This window comes from Neolamprologus brichardi, chromosome 9 (genome assembly GCF_056152115.1).
Source record: "Neolamprologus brichardi isolate AB-2024 chromosome 9, ASM5615211v1, whole genome shotgun sequence".
Taxonomy (NCBI): Eukaryota; Metazoa; Chordata; class Actinopteri; order Cichliformes; family Cichlidae; genus Neolamprologus; species Neolamprologus brichardi.
In genome coordinates, this window is record NC_142112.1 from 33,506,553 (window position 1) to 33,526,555 (window position 20,003).

The 20,003-nt window shown below is 42.8% G+C and overlaps 2 protein-coding genes across 2 annotated transcripts; both read right to left on the reverse strand.

Moving 5' to 3' along the window:
- Positions 1-8,721: 8,721 nt before the first annotated feature.
- Positions 8,722-17,143, reverse strand: LOC118455270 (uncharacterized). Its single transcript, XM_035913720.2, has 5 exons — positions 17,116-17,143; positions 13,517-13,783; positions 9,585-11,678; positions 9,413-9,511; positions 8,722-8,750 (listed from the first exon to the last, which is right to left on the reverse strand). The coding sequence occupies exons 1-5, from the start codon at positions 17,141-17,143 to the stop codon at positions 8,722-8,724; spliced, it is 2,517 nt and encodes an 838-aa protein (XP_035769613.2).
- A 216-nt stretch (positions 17,144-17,359) lies between these two features.
- On the reverse strand, positions 17,360-19,902 carry buc (bucky ball). The gene is made up of 6 exons (XM_087845667.1): positions 19,814-19,902; positions 19,551-19,703; positions 17,999-19,456; positions 17,857-17,913; positions 17,483-17,569; positions 17,360-17,391 (listed from the first exon to the last, which is right to left on the reverse strand). Exons 1-6 carry the CDS (start codon positions 19,818-19,820, stop codon positions 17,360-17,362), a joined length of 1,794 nt encoding a protein of 597 aa, XP_087701793.1. The 5' UTR covers positions 19,821-19,902.
- Positions 19,903-20,003: the final 101 nt, after the last annotated feature.

Below are 20,003 nucleotides of genomic sequence, written 5' to 3' on the forward strand. Positions count from 1 at the left end.
GGCGGCAGCAGTGCTGCTCTCAAGTGAAATTCATTCTGCTGAAAGTAAATAAACTGCCCCCCAAACTGGCTGCACAGACTTTGAGTGCAGGGCAGCAGAAATCAACTCCCCACCCATAAAAAAAAGTTAATCAGGCATCACTTTTCGAGCTCCTGTGTGAATGCAGGCAGTGTTGTGTAAAAGCAATAACAGTCAAGGTCATGTTTCACTGTGGCTGCTGGCTGATCTACATTTCCTCCAGCTGCAACTCACTGTTGCCAATAACACTATGCAGCCTGACCTTGACTGTGTTATTGCTTAATTGAGTGCATACACCTGAGTGTGGGACGCCCCGGAGGAAATCGCCCCCAACGCTGCCTATGTTAGTACCACCAAGAAACACGCGACCTGCAGAAAGTGACCACGAGAGAAATGCATTTATTTGCCGTCTTCCATTCTTCATCACAATACTGCAGAGTGGATGTGCTGTCTGCTAAACTTTCACATTAGGGAGAGAACTACAGCATGTACAGAGCTGCTTTTGTTGCTGTGTCAGGTGACCAATGCACTAAGCTGCCAAAAAAGTCGGTGTGGTCTGCTGAGTGACTGATGCTGCCCTCCTATACTCGGCCCAGAGTGGCCAGGCGTAGCCAGGCCCCTAAATGGGCGTCTGGATGACAGAAGGGATCCTTCAAATGGGCATCCATCATGTCCTTCAGGAGCTGCGGAGACCAGACGGCAGGACACCGGTCGAGTGTTTCTCTTCAACCGAGGAAGGAGTGATGACCTGATGATGTACAAGTTTTAAAGACAGAGATCTTCACAAGTGTATTACCAGCATAGGTGAGACTTTCACAGAGACCTGCTTCATTTAAGCCTCGGCATGCAACATAAGGCAGGCAATGAGCATGTTGGAAGTAGATATCTATTTGTAAAGGGTTCTTGAAGGAGACCTATTATGCTTTATAGCTTACAGGTTACAAAATGAGCATGATCCAGAGGTTTTAAAAACATCTTTATTTATCTTGTACTCGCTTTTGACGGAGCCCATTGAGCCATTTTAGTCTTTTTAAGTCTCCACTCAATAAAAGTCACAGACAATATCACATCGTTACACAACGAGCGAGCTGTGAAAAAGCAACATAAAATACAAGTCATCCTAAAAAATGTGAAAAAAATGAAAGCAATGATTTGGTCCTGATGTTTCTAAAAGGAAAAAAAAGGAAAACGTTCTAATGAGAAGGCAGCAGCAGGGAGCACTTCATGGTTTGATCCAGGAGTTGAAACTGCATCACGACACCTTTTATGCATATTTGTGGATGTCAGTGGGGCAGTTTGAGCTCCTGTTGGCAGAGTTGAAACCACATCTGAGGAGGCAGAGAATTGATTTTAGAGAGCGGACTGAACAGAGCAGCGTTTAATTATGTAGAGGTAATTTGTATATTATTCACCTGTGCACATTTTGATCTAAGAGTGTGCCAAATGCACTGATCTGATTGGTCAGAAATGTTTATTCGGGTCTGAAAAATTGAGCTTTGTTATAAAACACAAATGTCAAAAATCATCTTGTGAAATTCTGCGGTTGGTGTGAACGGCTACATTAAAAAATATTTTTAAAACACAAAATTCTCACACGCTTTTGTGTAAAGCTCTTCAATATAAACGTGACCACTGTGATGTCACCAAGCCGCTAGTAAAGTAGCGTTACGAAGCCTCGTGATGGTCGCTTTCACCAATGGGCTGTTTTGAAACTGGGTATTGTGGCACCCTGAGTATTTTGAGCATTCAGAACAAGTCTCAGATGTGTTCCTTATGTGTTCGTGCCCACCCCCCATCATCTTTTTTTGCTATTTGTTGTGACAATAGTTTGCATCATAACACAGAGCGAAAAGCTCATTTGCTCCCTCCTGATGTGATGTTAGGGTAATATTTAGTTTCGCCAGTAGGTGGCAGTGGCGGCTCAGCCAAACGGGTAACTGGCAAAATAATCTTTCACAAAAGTAACGCAGGCCAGTTATTACAATGGAAGCCGCCAGTAACACTGAATTGTTTTGCTTTGTTTCAGGTGAGAGCAATATACAAGCACTACATACATTTATGTAAAGTTGATGCTTATTTAACATGTTTGGAGTGTAATTCTTGTTTATATGGTGTTTAATGTGAGCGAATAAGGGAGTTGTTTCACGTTATCTGTGGGTAATGCTAGTAACGTTTGTGCGCTAGCTAAGTCATGTTAGCCTCCTGCATTAATCTCTGTAACCCTGTTGTTCCATCGCTAATGTGAAAGGAAACTGCTAGCTGGTTTCAGTTAAAGTTATAGGAAATAGAGTACATGTTATGTTGTCTATTGTTTACTGGTCATTTTCTCTGTGTGTTAAAGGCTGATTAATACAGGGCCATTACACGTAATGCTACAAAAGTAACGCAGGCCAGTTATTACAATGGAAGCCGCCAGTAACACTGAATTGTTTTGCTTTGTTTCAGCGCAATAAATCTTCATGTGCACCTGAATGAACCCTGTCGTCCTTCAGTGTGTAACAGTATGACTAACATCTTGTGACTGACACCTCGTTAAGTGAAGTGAGAAGTATGTTTGTTTTCCTGAAGACTTTAATACCATCTTTTTTTACGATCAGAGGAGTCGCCCCCCGCTGGACATAAGAAAGAATGCAGGTTAATGGCTCTCACTTTAAGCTGCATTCATCTTTTATTCATGGTCATCCAGGTCTCTCGTGTTACTGTCAAGAACAGTGCGATTAAACCGATATTATTGTAAAAAGGAAAAGAAGATTTAAATCACCTCTTTTTGATTCTCTTTTATTTGTCAGTTCAAAGTTCCTCTTTAATATTAACACTTGAGCTGTTTGATTCAATATTAATAATATTTAAGCTTTTTCATCTTTTAGCCTTTAGAATTGTTTTCAGATGATAAATCATGTCTGCTGCATAAAAAAAGTGTCAGCACTGACAGTCTTCAGGCTGTTCTATTTACCGATGTATAAATCGCTCACTGTAATTCACTGCAGGTCTAATTTTATATTTCTCTGTAAACGGAGCAGGGAGCACTTGAGGAAACTCTCCTCAAAGTAATCTCGTGCTCTGATACCACTTAGTCATCTCAGAGCCGTCGGCTGATGATGAACATTTCAAAACACTTGAACCGTGTGACACGTTCTCCGCCGTTCTCGGGGAAAAACCACCTCGACAGCTTGACAGAATCGCTCTAAACCGTTAAGGAGGCTGGATGGATGCTCTTAACCTCCTACAGCTTTTATATGAATCTAAAGCGGCTACGCACACGGAGGCACTGACATTAAAGCAGGCTGCTCGAACACAGTCAGAGACAGTGTGGAGGGAGGTATGCACACATGATAAAAGAACATGGTTCAATCACAGTTTAGATACAAGAATACTTATATTTTACCTTTCCTTTTGCAGCCTAAAACATTTGCATTGTGCCATACATGCATACACAAGAGCCAAAAACATAATACACCATCATATTCAATCCCCAATAGTCAAAAAACTTTAAATACTCTCTCATTCTTGGCTCTCGACTGATGATTTGGTGGTTGGCACATTAATGGAAGCAGTGTAGGGGTATTTTAGATAATATTTTCATATTTTAGTCAGTCAAAATTATTATTCCTGGTCACACCCCTATTGCTGCTGTATGGCAATTACATAGAAAGCCTATGCAATTGTGAAAATCCATGAGCTGGGATTCTCCTGACACTGCCGACAGTCAAAAATCAAGGGCTCGGCTTAGTGATGCCGTTTGAGGGCAGCTGGAAGTGTATGATTCAACTTCACTCTTAGACAGAGACAGGGAAGGAAAAGTTGTGGGCTAAGAGAACAGGGAGCCAAATTTCACTGTGGGTTTTACTGCAACTTCATTCAGGGCATCAGATGGATTTCCATTGGCCTGTTACCTGTTACTGGAGGGAAGGAAATTTAATGGTAACCAATGTGAGTACCACCGGGGAAAGCTTAACTTCACACTTGCTGCGAAAGTCCCTAAACACAGAGAAAAATCCTCTGCCTTTTTCATGTCTCTTAAACCTAATTTAGACACTTCAAGGAACATGTATCCATCCAGTCAGGCCACAAGAGCAGCAGACTAAGGATCCTTCATGCCGGCCACACTTTCCACTTCCTCCTGGGGGATTCCAAGGTGATCCCAGGGTGGATGAGATATACAAAATCTCTCAGATCTGGGTTCTCCAACCAGTTAGAAGTGCTTGGAAAATCTCCAAAGTGAGGCGCCCAGGAGAAATCCTAAGCAGATGGCCAAACTTCCACAACTAGATCCTTTCGACATGCAGTTGAATTCAATTCAATTCAGTTTATACAGCACCAAATCACAAATACAATTGCCTCAAGGTGCAGACAGATGAGTGACTTCACTCCGAGACCCCTCAAGAAGGAGGCGTCTAAAGGAGCATTCAGACAATTAATTCTCAGTTCTATGCAGTAATGCAAAGACATGGTTAGACTAGCTTATTGTAAATGTTGCGAATTTTCCTGAATATGACTGGAAACTGACATTTTAAAGGGGGAGTTGGGAGATGTGACTGTTTCTCACTGCTGAAATAGTCCTTTAACGGCGCTTTCTTGCCTGGATATCAGACTCTAACACAGTGGTTCTTAACCTGGGTTCGATCAAACCCTAGGGGTTCAGTGAGGCGTTCTCGGGGGTTCGGCAGAGCCTCCGCTGTGACATGCACGGCTCCTTTTGTGCACCAGTAAAAAACATATCTATGTCTTGAATTTGAAAAACATTATATTTTATTTTTCACTAAAGAGGGGTTCAGTGACTGCGCATATGAAACTGTTGGGGTTTGGTACCTCCAACAAGGTTAAGAACAGAAACCTAAGTTATCCCCAGGCTTTAACATGAGTTAGGAGCAGCTGTGGTTCAGACGATAGCACGCTCATCTACTGATCTGAAAGTCAGGGGTTCAGTCCCTGAATCTTTTGCACTACTGAACCCCAAATTGGATGAATGCATCAGCAGATAAGGTGTAAAGGGTTCAATAAAGGTTTCTGAGACACCAAGTTTTGCATTAGTACAAAGCTGGCCTAAAGCTAAAAGCATGGAAACTGGAAGCCAGTAAGAGATATCTGAGAGAGAAGAACAGGAGTATAATTATTATAATTTTTAGAATTTTTGTGTGACAATCTTTTAATAAACTGTCGAACTAATCCTTTAAGGGAGTCTATTCTTATTTTGCATTTCACATTTTACAAGCCTTCCTATCTGCCACCATCACACGCAGCAGCTTGTTTTACTTTTCCTCAATGATAAGAAAGTAATAAGCAACCTCGTAAACCAAGATGTTAATTATAATAATACTTTGTTCACATGTATTTAGAAGATCAGAGTTGCAAACTGCAACACAGAGAAGTAAGAGAGAGTAAAACATGCAGAAATCCTTAAATTATGAATAGAAGCAATAAAAACGTGAACCAGCGTTAAAATAAGCAAAACTCAAAGCTGGATGGGCAGGTAGGTTTTATGTGCCTTTGGTTTCTGTTGCTAAGTGAACACAATGGACCTAAAAGGTTTATGACCTACCCCACCACTCTGACAAAGGGTTTCTTTTAAAAATAAAACACCACCAGCTTTAAATTCTCATAAGTTTATCTTTTATTTTCAGGTTCTTAAGCTCATAAATGATTGTTTTGCTGCAAGTAGAGAAAGTGAAGAACTGCAAAATGCTCTCACATCAGAGGTTTTCTTCATCGTTCTGTCCTTAAGAGTGCATTTCAGTGCACTTTGTGTACTGGAATACATCAGCTCACACCCGGCCTGTGAAGGGAAATCATCCCTGCATAACGTTTTACCCGCAGAGACCCCAAACATTTACGTGCCTTGATATCAGACACCCTGCCACCACCACCTCATCATGGAAGTACCTCTGGGAGACAGTCACGTCTAAGCCTTTCACATTTACCCATAATGCAGGTGTCATGAAGATGGAACGATGGTACAAAGCAGGAGTCTCCAAGATATGAGCTCTGAGACCAGCCGGGCCGAGCTGTCCGTCCCCGCCCTGAAACTGACGAATCTGGGGGGAAATCACGAGTTGCGTTCCACTTACTGCATCTTTCCTCATCCCATATGGCCTCCCTCACCACACTGTTAGCTTCAAAGAGCCTCTGCTCCCCGTTAGCCAGAAATCACTTAAGAGGGTTGTTTTAAATTGCAAAAGCTTTCAACCATCTCTGAAACAATGCACAAAAGCGGGCCTTTCTCTGCCTTTGAAGACGGCATTGTGTGGGCTTTCTGTGCGCATCTCTCCACGGAGGACGAGCAGAAGAAAGGAAAGCAGTCACTGGCCTGTTGCAGGACCCTGAAAGTCACAAACACACGTGGATTCCCACAATTCTTTTATATAAAGTGGCTCACAAAAACATGCGCTCTGCGTTTCAGTGCTTACCTCCCCTCCAGCAAGGAAAGCTATTATTATGGCACATTACATGTCAGTAAGACTGCTTTCAAAGGCCCACTGAACACTGCATAAATGCTAATGTTCTGTTTCCAACATGATTCATTACTTATTCAGTCCGTTTGAGTACTATTCCTCTTGGGGAGTGACATTGTGTATTAATGGTCAAGAGTGGGCTTCACAGACATATTTTTGTCTCTTGACAGCAAATTCAGCAAAGCATGCAAGTGCTTTTCCCAGAAACAAACCCTTCTGCACCGCGTTTTCATGATTTCCCTGAAATAATCATCCACAGGATCAACAGTCAAGCTGGCTGCTCTTTGAGCTAAATGTATCTCCAGACTTTTGAACACCTTTTCACAGTTATCTACTTTCCTTCTCTCTAGTTCAGTTCTTCCTGTCATATTTCCTGCTAATGTGGCTACTGTGGCTACTGTGGTTAATGCTGGCTTTGCACCACTCCACTGGGAATTCTGGGAAACGAGCAGTTGCATAAAACAGACCAAGACGGTCCTAACAAGGGTTAAAAGTCAAAGTGGGAATGAAAATGAACAGAAATTCGCCACCGCAGGCCTGAACAATGAAGCAGGATTTGGGGCTCATCAAGAAGCGTGGCGATGTGCTCACTGAAGTACATCGCCATGGTAACTTGTGCTGAAGACTAATCCAGCTCCAGAGTCGGTTATGTTTGAGATTAGAGAGGAACAGATATGTAATCACTGCCTACTCTTAAATAATATAATATATAGTACTTTTTATTTTTACTCTGTGAATAAAAGTTTTCATTTTCTCTTTGCATCTGAAGGTGTAGCTGCTCTGCGTTTTTGTTGTCTACTGTATAAAGACAATTAAAGGCTTCTAATGATCATAAAACCGTTTGTACTTGCAGACCTCATATCAATATATGTATTCTGTTTTTAGAGTTTTCCTTTACCTGCTCTCAGGTAACCATGTCTGCAGCTGAAAGAATAACCCTGTCTTACAGACTTCTAAATATTCATTCTTTTTTTTTATTTTTATTTTTTATTTCTTTTATGGGTATTCGTAAGTTGGGGTTCCACTTTATTAATATTTATTTATTTTTTTGCCTGTCCCATTTGGTTCTTTAGCCATCAGAATTGTTGAATGAATTCTAAATATTCATTAATTGGAATAATGACATTGACATTTTCTCATGTTTAAATGACAGATGTGAGCTATTGCAAGTCCATTGTACACAGCTGGTATTATCGCAGCTTTTTTCCAGTCTTACTGAGCAAACACATTCAAACACCACTCTGATCTGTCTGCTGCTGCTGCGTTACTTTCAGCCTGCACTGGTTGTTTAGCATCTTCATAGTTTAGTTTCAACTTTGCTGCCTCGACCTACCAATGTTTGTGACTGAGATGTGGCCAGCACCCAATTCTTTCATATGAACACATTTATAGCTAGTCTAACAAACCCTGTGGGTTTAATTACCTTAATGTGTCCACATGGCCTGGTTCAAGTAAGTGAAGCCAGCTAGTACAGGCCATTCTACTCTTCATTAAGAGTAGTCCATATTCATCCTGATAGCCCAAGCCAGTCACAGTAGCCACACAATTGCCAAAAATGTTATTAGTTCACCTTTTGTGCTAATAGCGCATTAGTACAAAGAACAAATGAGAGCCAGCTGCTTGCAGTTCAGCTCAAGGCCCTTCATTCACCAAGTCTGTCAAAACATGTCAGACCTTCATAAAAATTTGCTTTGCTGATCAGAGTCTAATTTTTGTGTTTTGTAGGATTTCAAAGTTCAGTTATTGAAAGCTAACAGTCTGGGCTGTAAATGCTGACTGCATGCCTCTCAGCAAAAGGTTGCAGGTTTTATTCCCCAATGACTGCTGAGACAACCAGTACTCATCTGAACACGATACATCAAGTCTCCTCTTCATAGATGAAAAATTCAAATTACCTTAAATCTTTTAAGATGTTGAATAATTTAAATCTGATGAGCAGTTCTACTTTCCAAGAAATTTTAATTTTAAACTGCTGCTCTTTAGAAAAGTGTCATTTCTGATCGACTGTGAAGGGATTGTGCCGTTAGCATAGAAATGGGTCCATCTAGTGGACAGATTCATAACTGCAGCTTGAAAAACAACAAAGCAAGCGCAGGACAAAAACTTAATTCTGTGTTTATTCAACAGTAATAAATAGTGAATAATGTGATTACATACAGACAATTAAATTAAGTGGGAAACATTTAAATTAAGTGTACATCAATTTCTAAAAAAGTGCTTTTTCACTTTGTGAGATTTGTGCTAGTTGTGCAGATCAGCATCGTGTGTCTCTGGTATGAGTTCCTGCAAAAAAAGGACAAAAAGTTTACACTTCATTTGTTCATATCTGACCATTTTTCTAAATAATGAATAAATGATACACTGTTTATATTTAAAGTTCTTATTTTGAGCACTTAAGACTCAGTTTGTTTTTTTTTAAACCAACCCAAATATTCAGAATTAAGGGCTAATCAACTGTTAAACATCCCATCAAAATAAATCACCGTTACATCATCCTTGTCATTCGTCTGAGCTGCAAAACTCCAAGAGGACATATGGACGAGAGACCCTTCATCTCCCGTTTTCCTGCCTACAACCCTGAAATAATCTGTGCACCATGCTGAAAGATTCCTCAATTCCTACAAAGCATCAGGTGGACTAAGGCTACAAGAGCAGCTATAGTAAAGTATGCACTTCTTTACCTTCAGGTTAACAGGCTTTGAACACAGCTGGACTCTAAACTCTTCTTTTAAGTGTAAAGGTTACTTCAGTTATTTAAGATGATCGTTCTGCCCTTTACAGTTTGTTTTAAAAAAAAAAATTTAAAAACGACCGACATCTTGTCACACTGCAGCCTGCTCCCCGTTTTGAATTTAGTTTAAAAATAAACCCTGAATATAAAGGTATGTTCTTAAACATAAGAGATCATAAAATAAAACTGAAGCACGGTAAAACATGAGGCAAACCTTGTGATTGTGGTTGTGATTTCTTGTGTCTGTTCAAGTGTTGTGATCTGGTTTCATTCTTGGAGCCATCTGTGTCACTCTTAGGCATCCATGATTTCTCTGTTGGAAGAAGAAAATGTTATTAGAAATGTGGACCAGCATGTAAGGAGAGAATTCTAGATAAACTGCTCACCAGTTTGCCACCTGTGCATCAGGTATCTCTGGTCCACATTCCTCCAGTTGTCCTGAAGAGGCACAGCGCAGTTCTCATCCATTTCCCGGATGGCATTCCCGTGGGTGCAGTGGTGTAGCCTCTCCCAAGCAACAGGCTGATGCTGCAGCTCATTGCACACGCAGTTCTTCTCCCTCAGCTTTGGATACATCGCTGCAGGACTCTTCTCCAGGTTCTGCTTACATGCTAGTGGCCTCTTAAGGTCTGAGAGCTTCCTGAGATTGTCACCCGGCCTCCACCTTTGACCTTTGCGACACGAGCTGTTTGAAGAGGATTCGCCCTCAGTGTCATGGCCCCGATGAGGACTGCAAAGATCAGGATTAGAGTTTTTCCTCATCAGCCGCCTCTTGGTGTGAGATTTACATGAGTCACATGTTGGTAAGGGGGCGTCGTTCCACTGCTGGAAGGGGACCGCTTTTCTTTTTAAGTTGTGCCCGTCAAGTCCAGGGCTGGCAGACATGCAGATTCTACGTTTTGTCAGACATCTGGAGCAGAGTCTTTCCCTCTTTGGCACACGAGTACTGAAAACGTTCTCATTGAAGCTTCTGCTGAGGCAGCATTCATGGTCGGAAAGGCTTCTACGATCTCCTTTGCCTTTGGGTTTGTATTTCTCCTTTGGCTTGCGAATATTTAGTTCTTTGTATTCGAGGTCTAGTTTTCGCCTTCGAGCAGAAACATCTAAACCCTGAGGTCGGGTCTGCTTCTTGGGAGCTTGTGGCAACTTGTTGCTGTAGTAGATGTTCTCAAAATCAGCTAGCCAGTTAGTTGAGGGGAGATAGGCAGGTAATGATTCGAAGGATGTGTCCTGAGAATCCTGGACACTGGTTTCTGTTCTGGGTTGGCTTCGATCAGCCCCAAGAGGAGAGCTCTCCAAATGCTGCACATTGGATACAGCCGCCATCTCCGTGTACATTAGATTTGGTTTAGAAGGTTCTTCCGAAACAGGTGCCTCCATCATAGGGCAGATATCAGCTTCAACCACCATCTCATCCTGCACAGTGGAGACTACTCCCAGGTCATCCTCTTCCAACGGCGGCATGTCAGTCATAGCTGTGCCATCTTCTGGAGGAGCCTCCTCTTCCAGCATCATGTCTGCAGAAGTCACCTCATTAGTAGTCAGCGTTTCCTCAAGAGACTCTGCGGGACCATTTTGGATCAACGACTCTGAGGAAGGAACCAAGGTGTCGTCCACTGACCAAACTGAAGACTCCATCTTCCTCAGCTCATCCAGGTAGCTTGTATCAAACGGCAGGTGAACGACTTTGAGTTGGGGATTCTTGGTCAAACTCTGCTCTCTGTCACTCATCATCCCAGCTTCCCCACATGCTGCCTCTTGAGACTCCAAACTGGAAACGACAGGGACCATCTGGTTCCCAGATTCTTCTAGAGCAGGGATATTCTCACCTGTGCTGGGTGCTCCAACTAACAGGATATCAGGACAAACCTGGAGTGCCTGCTCCGACTGGTCTGCAGGGAGGCAGAGTCCCTCGTCCTGCAGGACGTGACCCTGGAGAATGGAGCTACACTGGACCATGTCTTGGGAAAAACTACGGGATACTTCTGCGGTCTCGTGAGAGTGCAGCAGCTGTAGTCCCACAGGTGTGGTGCAGCATTCAATCCTCACCTCTTCAGTTTGAATCACAAAGCTGCCATTTGATGGCGTCCTAATGGTGGAGGAGGGCACCATGTCGTTACTCTCTGAAGAACTCTCCACAGTCAAGGCTGACGAGAGCACCCGACTGTTGGAGACACTGGTGGTGCTGCTGCTACAAGTTGGGAAGACACTGGATGACTCCATGTCTCTGGAATTTGGGGTGCTGGTGTTCTGCGTCACTGAGAGTGGCTCAGTTTGCACCTCGGAGCTGGTCATTTCTCTGCTTGGGTGGTTGTGTTGGTAGCGCAACCTGCGGGCGTGATAGGCCATGGTCTGGTAATACTGGGGGTTTAGCATGCGCCTGTAGTCCATGAGATGAAGGTGGGTATGTGGGACGACAAAGCCAGGTGGCTCCATGTATGGATTAGGCTGATAGTGTGGCATCATTGGCATCCCAAAACCTGCAACAAGACACAAGAGGATTAAGTGAATACCTCCGATTTTAATTTGTTAAAGGCTGCCACTACATTGGTTTACTACTGCTCGTGGGGAGCCAGTTAGTGCATAGCTACAACAGAAACCACAGCTGCTGCTGTAGATGTTAATAAAAATACAATACAGACACTAGAACTACAGCCATGTAGGGCTATTTATAATGCGTACCCTCCTAGTTTGGCACTTAAATTTTAATGACAAGGCTTTGAGTGTAGTAGTAAATACTGGGCTGATGAACAAATGAGATGGTCTAGTGTCATCTTGTGTGGGACCGCACAGTGTTTACCCTCCTCGTCTCCCCTTTCTACATAAAAATGACCAATATACAGGTGAAGCCACACAAAGGAGATCATACGATGATTAAATCTCACAGCTGGCAAAATTATAGATGAAATACAAACCATGGAACAATTGACCTACAGAATAAGGACTCAGGAAGATCAATACCATAAAAAGTGGGAGAAATGGACTGAGTACATAAACCCAACAGGATAAAGACCAACACATTGATAATGAGAAATGATCAAACTGTAGAAACAAAGATCCAACATGGTTTTTTTTGGTTTGTTTTGTTTTTTGTCATCCTACTTGCTGTATATTTGTTGTAGTTTTGTTGTATAGTGTTTAAAGAAAAACAAAAAGAAAGTTAAAAAAAAGTCTCACAGCTGGCAAAACATTGTTGCTTTTTTTAAAGCTATGCTTCAAAAGAGACAAGTCGGATGCAGCCTTCCTGAAACTAAAGATTACCACCAGAAAAAAAAAAAAAAAAAAAAAAAGACTACAGCTCAAAGAGCTACATTTAACCATCAGTGGGAAAGAAGGTCATTGCTGATTAAGACTGTTGCATCAATCAGACTTCAGACTCCTTTAATGCATATCTACTGAGCAGTTGGACACTGAACACTTTCAGGTACAGCTGTTCAAAATATCTAATGAGCCAATAGCAAGCTTCTGTTTAAACACCACAGTCTACCTGAATATTGTTCCTGACCATGTAGAAAAAAGAACACCTGCACACATCTTCTAATTGCTGTGTCCAAAAGGATAACACCACATCAAAGCTCAAGTCAACTCGAATGGGATTCTTGAACATGGCTCCATGTACTTAAATGGCCTCCACATTCCCCAGATCCACATCCAACAGAGAACCTTTGGGATGTGACTGATCAGGAGATTCTCACCCTGGATGTGCAGCTGTACGATGCCATCATGTTAATGGGCTGAAATCTCTGAGTGTTAAATCTGGAGCATTAGCGATTTAGGCAGCACTGAATTGTTTTTTTTTCTTCTTTTTTTAAGTGACCAAATATTAGCAAGGTGTACTACGAGTGGATTAGCGGGCAGGGGTTCTCTCATAGTTGACACAAAGGCTCATGTTGGCACTTCAGGGAAAGCCAAACGTTGCAGGATTTAGCATTTGAAGATATTGAAATGCACATTGTGAAATAAAGTCTAGACAGCCTGCCAGATACAAATTTCTGAAAGTAAAATAATTACACACCTTTTGTGAACTAACAAGTGTTATTTAATGAGGATTTTAAGCAGACAGCTACAGGATTAAGTAAGAAAGAATTAGATACAGGGGATTAGATTTCACTCTTCTCAATTATTCCTTAACATTTAATTTTTAATTAATTTCACCAGATTCAGAAACAAGCAGAAAACCCATTTATTAAACAGGTTCTGAGAACCTGAGAGCATTTAGAGGTTTCACAGGCTTGAATAATGTTCAGCATCTACACAATGAAGTCCCAAAACTCTCATTGGTCACATTAAAAAGCTCTAACAGTTGAGTTAAGCTTACCTAAACCTGGGTAACCATAGTATGGATTGTAGGACACAGGCATGGGCATCGGTACAGGCCACTGCAGACTCTGCATGGGCATGTATGGCTGCGAGGGCTGAATGTAGAAGAAAGGTTTGTGTTGTTGCTCCTCAGCACGTGGAGCTCCTGAAGCCCCTGGAGCCGGTTGTTGGGGCCCCTGGGACGGCTGAGCTGCACTCAGTGGGTTTGGACCACGAGGGCCCAAACTGTGTGAATGTTGCAAGGTAGACGTTGCTGCCTCCATATCTGCGCAAAGAGAAGAAAGTCAAAATAATTATTTGATACCTTGTTACCTCAATACCCTTTGACAGAATAAAAGTGACGTGTACCTACATGCATAAGGGTTATCAACTAAGAAGCCAACACAACTCCTCTGCGGGTTAAATAGGAAATCAAAGGTGTGCGATTAAGGCTTGGCTGGCATTTTAGTGCCAGGTGACAATTGTCCAGTTAAAGTTAAGCAATTTGCATTAAAAGCCAATGAGAAATGTTTGTTTCCAAAGATCCCCGCCCACTCTGCATCAGCTCACCTGTGAAAAAGGCAGATAATAGATCAGAGACGTGGAGAAAGTAAGACTGATGACTCCCACTGACCCAAAACAGGTGACAGGGGAGGTGAGAAGCTGATTGGCTCTAATGGAACAGAGCTGCTGCTCATTGACGTGATCTACCTGATGAGAGTAGCATTGAAAAAAGATGCAAAGCAGCTCGCCTTGTCATTTTTAGCGTCTTCGTTAAGTTCCCCCTTACTTGGAGCTGAGCAGAAAATGCAAAGCACGCATCCACAAGCCCTGCGTGATATTCACGTTTGACCCCTGAAGAGCCAATTATGAGTTTAGATGGGAGCTCATTAAGTAGCCTTGAGCAGTGTTTAAAGATGGCATTATCCATGAAGAACAAACTAACAGACCGTTTTGTTGACTTTGCAGTGATTTTAAATCAGCACTGCTACTGGAAGAGGCGTTCGATGAAGCCCAGAAGGCATTAAAGATAAAAACGTACCCTTTTTCTCACCCTGATTCGCATGTGGAGACTGAAAAGCTAACTGATAATTCACAGAAACTTTCTTTTATTGTATTGAAAGGTTGTAAATGCAGACACCATCACTAGTGTTTTTACACAGTCTTCAAAGGACCAGCCAATCTGGGACAAATTCTAAATGCAATGGATCGCTAAATAGTTGTAGGTTTTCCTTGAAACTTTGAACATCTTGTATTACACAAGATGAATAAAAGCCCCAGCAGAGTCTGCTGATTTTAATTCAGATGTACAGCATTAGTTCCAGTTCACACTCCTGGCCTGGAGAACCCAATACAGCCAGGACCATCACCAAAAAGCAGGGAGGCATTCTCGAGGTCACCAGGCTCCATGCGCTCCAGCTCATCGATGCCACAGCTGGATTCAAATAATTGGGTTTTTTTTATGAAAGCTTCTGAGTGAAATATGTCTGTGCAGCCATAATGAGAATAAATGAGTTCTTTAACAGCTAACGAGACGACCTCTTTTAATAGAGGATACACTAAAAGAAAGGAAAATGCGATAGCATCTAACAGTTCAAAGCAACAAACCATCAACATAAGGTTGTGCAGATTCTTTATCATACATCTGTTTTCTTAACTACTTCCTTCAGCCGCTCGCTTTAGGGGTCACCACACCAGCTCATCTGTGTCCATCTCACCCCATCCTAAACATCCTGCTCTACCACACCAACCCTCTCTTTTGGAGAGAAAGGAGCCGACTCTGGGTACACCCTTTACAAGCCGCTAGTGCAAATCATGAAACTATGAACTTTATGTTGGCCTAATCAAATCTGCTTTTGAACGTCCTGTGCTCTGTACTTATGTTACACACCAGTTTTAAATAAATCTAAGGTTTACTAGCTTTAAAAAAAATGATCAAAAGTGAATTTAAGGCATTAATTTATCACAATTCATTCTCTTAAATGGTAAATGGCCTGTATTTGTATAGCGATTTACTTAGTCCCTAAGGACCCCAAAGCGCTTCACACTACATTCAGTCATTCACACATTCACACACTGGCAATGGCAAACTACATTGTAGCCACAGCTGCCCTGGGGCGCACTGACAGAGGCGAGGCTGCCGGACACTGGCGCCACCGGGCCCTCTGACCACCACCTGTAGGCAACGGGTGAAGTGTCTTGCCCAAGGACACAACGACCGAGACTGTCCGAGCCGGGGCTCGAACCGGCAACCTTCCGATTACAAGACGAACTGCCAACTCTTGAGCCACGTATTAGTTCTGTCCTTTGCTCTAATGGTTGAATTAATTTGACTTAAGTCACAGAAAGCCTCAATAAAGGCAGGAGTTACACCTTTGTCTCAGAATAATGAGATGGTATTTTTAGTTTTCATATGACTTGCATGTCTTGAAAAAACACATGAAGCAATGTGTCTACCATGAACTTTTTTAATCACATCTTCAGGTAATTATTTCCAAACCAACATCAACCAGAGTACCAGGTAGATTTTGGGGGGCAAACTCAAGGACAGAGAGCAAAGGGGAACCATCACTTTCTCGTGCCCTTGACTCCTCTTCCCACCATAGGTGCAAGCAGAAGAGGTGTAAAAGGGATACAAGGAAAAGGAGTCAACGCAACAGGTGCTTGGTATATAGTCTCATTTTAAAGTGACATAAATGAAATGACATTTCACACAGCTGTATTTTATGATCTCAGATGTAAAAGTGCTAATGTTGTAATTCAATTAATAAAATAATGCAACAAGGCAAGATGTGCACGGAGAAACGAGGACGAGAGGAGGGCGAGTGTTTTAAATAACAAACATGAGCAGATGAGCTGCTTAAACGGTCCTCCGTCCACTAATGCTTGTATAGTCCAGCTGTGTACCATGTCTCCTTTATCCAGTGAAGGTAAAAACACTTCCACAACTATAGATCCTCCTGATGGTTCTAGGGAACACAGAAATTAATTTCAGGCTCACAGGCAGGACAGAGGAAACAAGGAGGTACAAACTAGTGAATGAGAGAAGCCCAGAGCACAATCCATGATGCTCAGCTAGAAAACATTGGACTACCCCACTGCCTTCCCCCCAGGTCAGGAGAGCATCCTTTGAGAGGTTAATCAAAACTGTTCTTCAGTGATTTCAAGGGTCTGCAAATACAATTTGGCATTCGATAATACCAGGTTGATATTAATAGTCTTCAGGACAATACTGAGAAAATCCAACAATCCCTTTTGAGAAACCTCAGAAACAGACTGAGGGGAGCAGAACATCAGCCATCAGTGAAGAGAAAATATTTTCCATGCCAACATAATACAGCCAGCTTTGTTTAAACTTTGTGTTTTGCATGGAGGAAACATTACTCTGGGTAATTCGTTCCTACCTGTATTCAAAATGTTAAAAACAAGAGTTACCACAAAGATTAAATAATGACATTTTATTGGACTGGCCCCAAACAATGACACACCCGGGTGTTACAACCTCTGTGAAATCTGTTAATCATGAATAGTGCAAGACAGTGTCACTGAGGTTTACTTCTTTTTTTTTTTTACTTTTTTCACCAAACATAAATAGGCCTCCTGTGCAGTGCATTTCACCTAGTGCTCCAAATATCTCCAAACACATCCTTGAACATTTACACCCTTTGGGGGGACCTGAGGGGGAGGGAAAAGAAAAACAAAATTAACACACTTTAATAAATTATATAATCAGTTGTCAGTCACTATAAATATATTAGACCCCCCCACAGCAGTACAGAGAAAGATACCCCATCACATCAAGCATTTTCCTGAATTTCACCTACAGATCCACAAACTTCGTTCAAAAGTCAGTCGAGGGACATTAACATCTCGGTTCCCCTCTCACTGTAGAGCCTGAATAAACAACAGGGTAGATTCTGTTAAATATTCACACAGGAAATTAAAAAAAAAAAAAAAAAGAACTGCTAAAGAAAAACACATTAACCTCTGTTCCAGTGTGGTGGCAGCTCGTCATCGTCACGGGCCTCATCTCTGGGCCTGTGGTACATCACTTTCCACTGAGCACTTGTTTCTTGTGAGTGAAAGTTTATTAAAACAACATGCACACAGCAGAAATGTATGAAAACTGAAACTATGCCACAGTAAAACCACACCTTATTTAGTCAATTAGACTAAAGAGTTTATGGTTTATTTTGCTTTTTTTTTTTTTTTAATTGTATTATTTTAAAATATGACAAACACTGCTCACATCATAAGAAACAAACTATGAAAACCTGAACCACTCAGCTGATGCTGGTGAGCAGAATTTAAAACCAAGAAACAATAAAACTTGAAAGGACAACATTTCGAGTTGCACACCTTGTCTCCTCCTGGGAATCACATCGCCTTCAGTCAGATCTTCTCTGCAGAGCCTCTCTGTGAGAGACGGTTCAGAGTCACTATAATGAACAGAAATGATCTGAAAATATCACAGAAGGAGGCGTCCTCGGCTCAGACTTACCTTGACATGTCCTACACTGCAGCTCGCCGCTGTCCATCTCGCCAGCCTCACCTTCACCTGCCTCTTGCTTGCAACCATCTCTCTCTTCGTCCTGGTCCACTGCATCCGTGGGCTCTTTGTACAGGCCTCTCTTATACAAAGACTTGGCTGCGTGCCTTTGTGGTAAAGGGTGAGTCTTCCTCGGTGAAGAATGCTTCCTCACAACCACCCTGATGGGCTGCTCGCACCCTCGTCCATATCTGCCCTCATCCTCCGAATCTCCAGCATCGTCCATGTACATCTTTGAGCTGTGAACTTTGCTCCTGCCCGTCCCTTTAGCGAGGCTCTTCCCACAACACGCGCACACATACCTCTTCGTACCTGGCCGCCACACTTCCTCTACGTCCTCAGCAGCACGGGGGGATCCACCAATCACCTCGGTGAGCCGCCTTCCTGCGTACATGTGGTGCTGGGGAAAGAGGTCCACGTCGTCCAGATCCGTGGAGAACATTTCATCTCTGGAGGAGAGTTCATCCAGAGATGGACTAAGGACGCTCATGCGTTCGTGTGTTGGCTGCATGGACAGGTAGTTGTAGTAGTAAGGAGCAGTCGGGGAGCAGAGGTGGCCAGGTCCAGCAGACCCAGGTGTTAAAACATCATCGAACGGCAGCTTGAGGATCCGGTAGCTCCGATCAGCTTTGGCTTCATCCAAAGACACTGCTGGATGTTCCACCGTTGAGACGTGGTCTCTGTTTTTAGACTCCTGTACCGATGGCTGAATGGAGGAAATGGCGAGTGAAGCTGGAGTGGAGTTACGCGGCTCCTCGGCATCACATCTGGGAACACATTGATCAGTCACTGAGACATCTGACTGGATATCCATGACCTCTTCTTTCCCAAGATGGAGGAAACCTTCATCTACTGCTGACCGCTTGCCCTCAGGACACTCCTCATGGACAGAGGAGCTATCGAGGGGCAGTTCCTCTTCCAGTCTTCCTGCCCAACATCCCTGAGCACTCAGGGTACCTAAGATCATTTGGCTGGACTCATCGGCTGCAGTGGATTCGCCGAAGGTCACAGTAGTGGACTCTGAATGCAACATGTGAGCCTGCGCTTCATTCTTCTTTTCTCCTTCTGGAGAAAACATTCCTGAGGACTGGGACGCAATTCCGGAGTCGAGTTCTCGTTCGGCGCCCTGCAGTTCATTGGCTCGAATTTTATCCAGGCACTCTATGAGCTTGGTTATAGCGTCGCTGGGGTCAGTTTGGGCCTCCGAGCAGGCCGTTTCCCGACGGCCATGAGGCTGTGGATGGTAGTGATGCTGCTGCTGGCGAGGTACGTCGCCCCAGACAGGAGCGTGGAAGCGAGGCTCAAACATTCGCCTGTAATCCATCGGGTAAATAGGAGCATGTGGTAAAACAAAGCCAGGGTATTGCATGTACTGGTAAGGGTGCATGCAGGGGCGGCCAAAGTTAAAAGCTGGGAGGATGGTGAGAAGATAAAGGAAATGAATGGCAATGAAGCTGCACGCACCATCTGCAGGTTTAACGCAACAGTGGATGAGTGTACATACCTCCAGGCAGACCAAAGTGACTGTATGGGTTGTTGAGCTGCCACTGTGGATAGAGGTAGCAGGGCTGAGATGGTGGCTGGACATAGAAAAAAGGTCTGGGATGGTGATTTCTCTGTTGTCCACCCCCAAATGATTGTGGCTGTTTGCTTGCATCTACAAAAATGTGTTTTAAGATCATTAACAAGCAATAAGTAAACAATCTATTATTAAATTAAAGGTTTAATCAGCATGACATGAGATGAGATATTTAAGGCTGCCTTTACCGTCCATTTTCTTTCTCCTTCTTGCTCAGCCTGTCAGAAATAAAACCTCCTTAGGGATTAAAACAGCCACATAAACATCCCCAAGCTTCTGGAAATTAAACTCGTTCGTTTGTTTGCTTTTTTTCTCCTTCTATAGTTAAAGTTCCTCTAAACAAACAAAGGTAAAGACGTTTCCCACTCAGGTCCACAT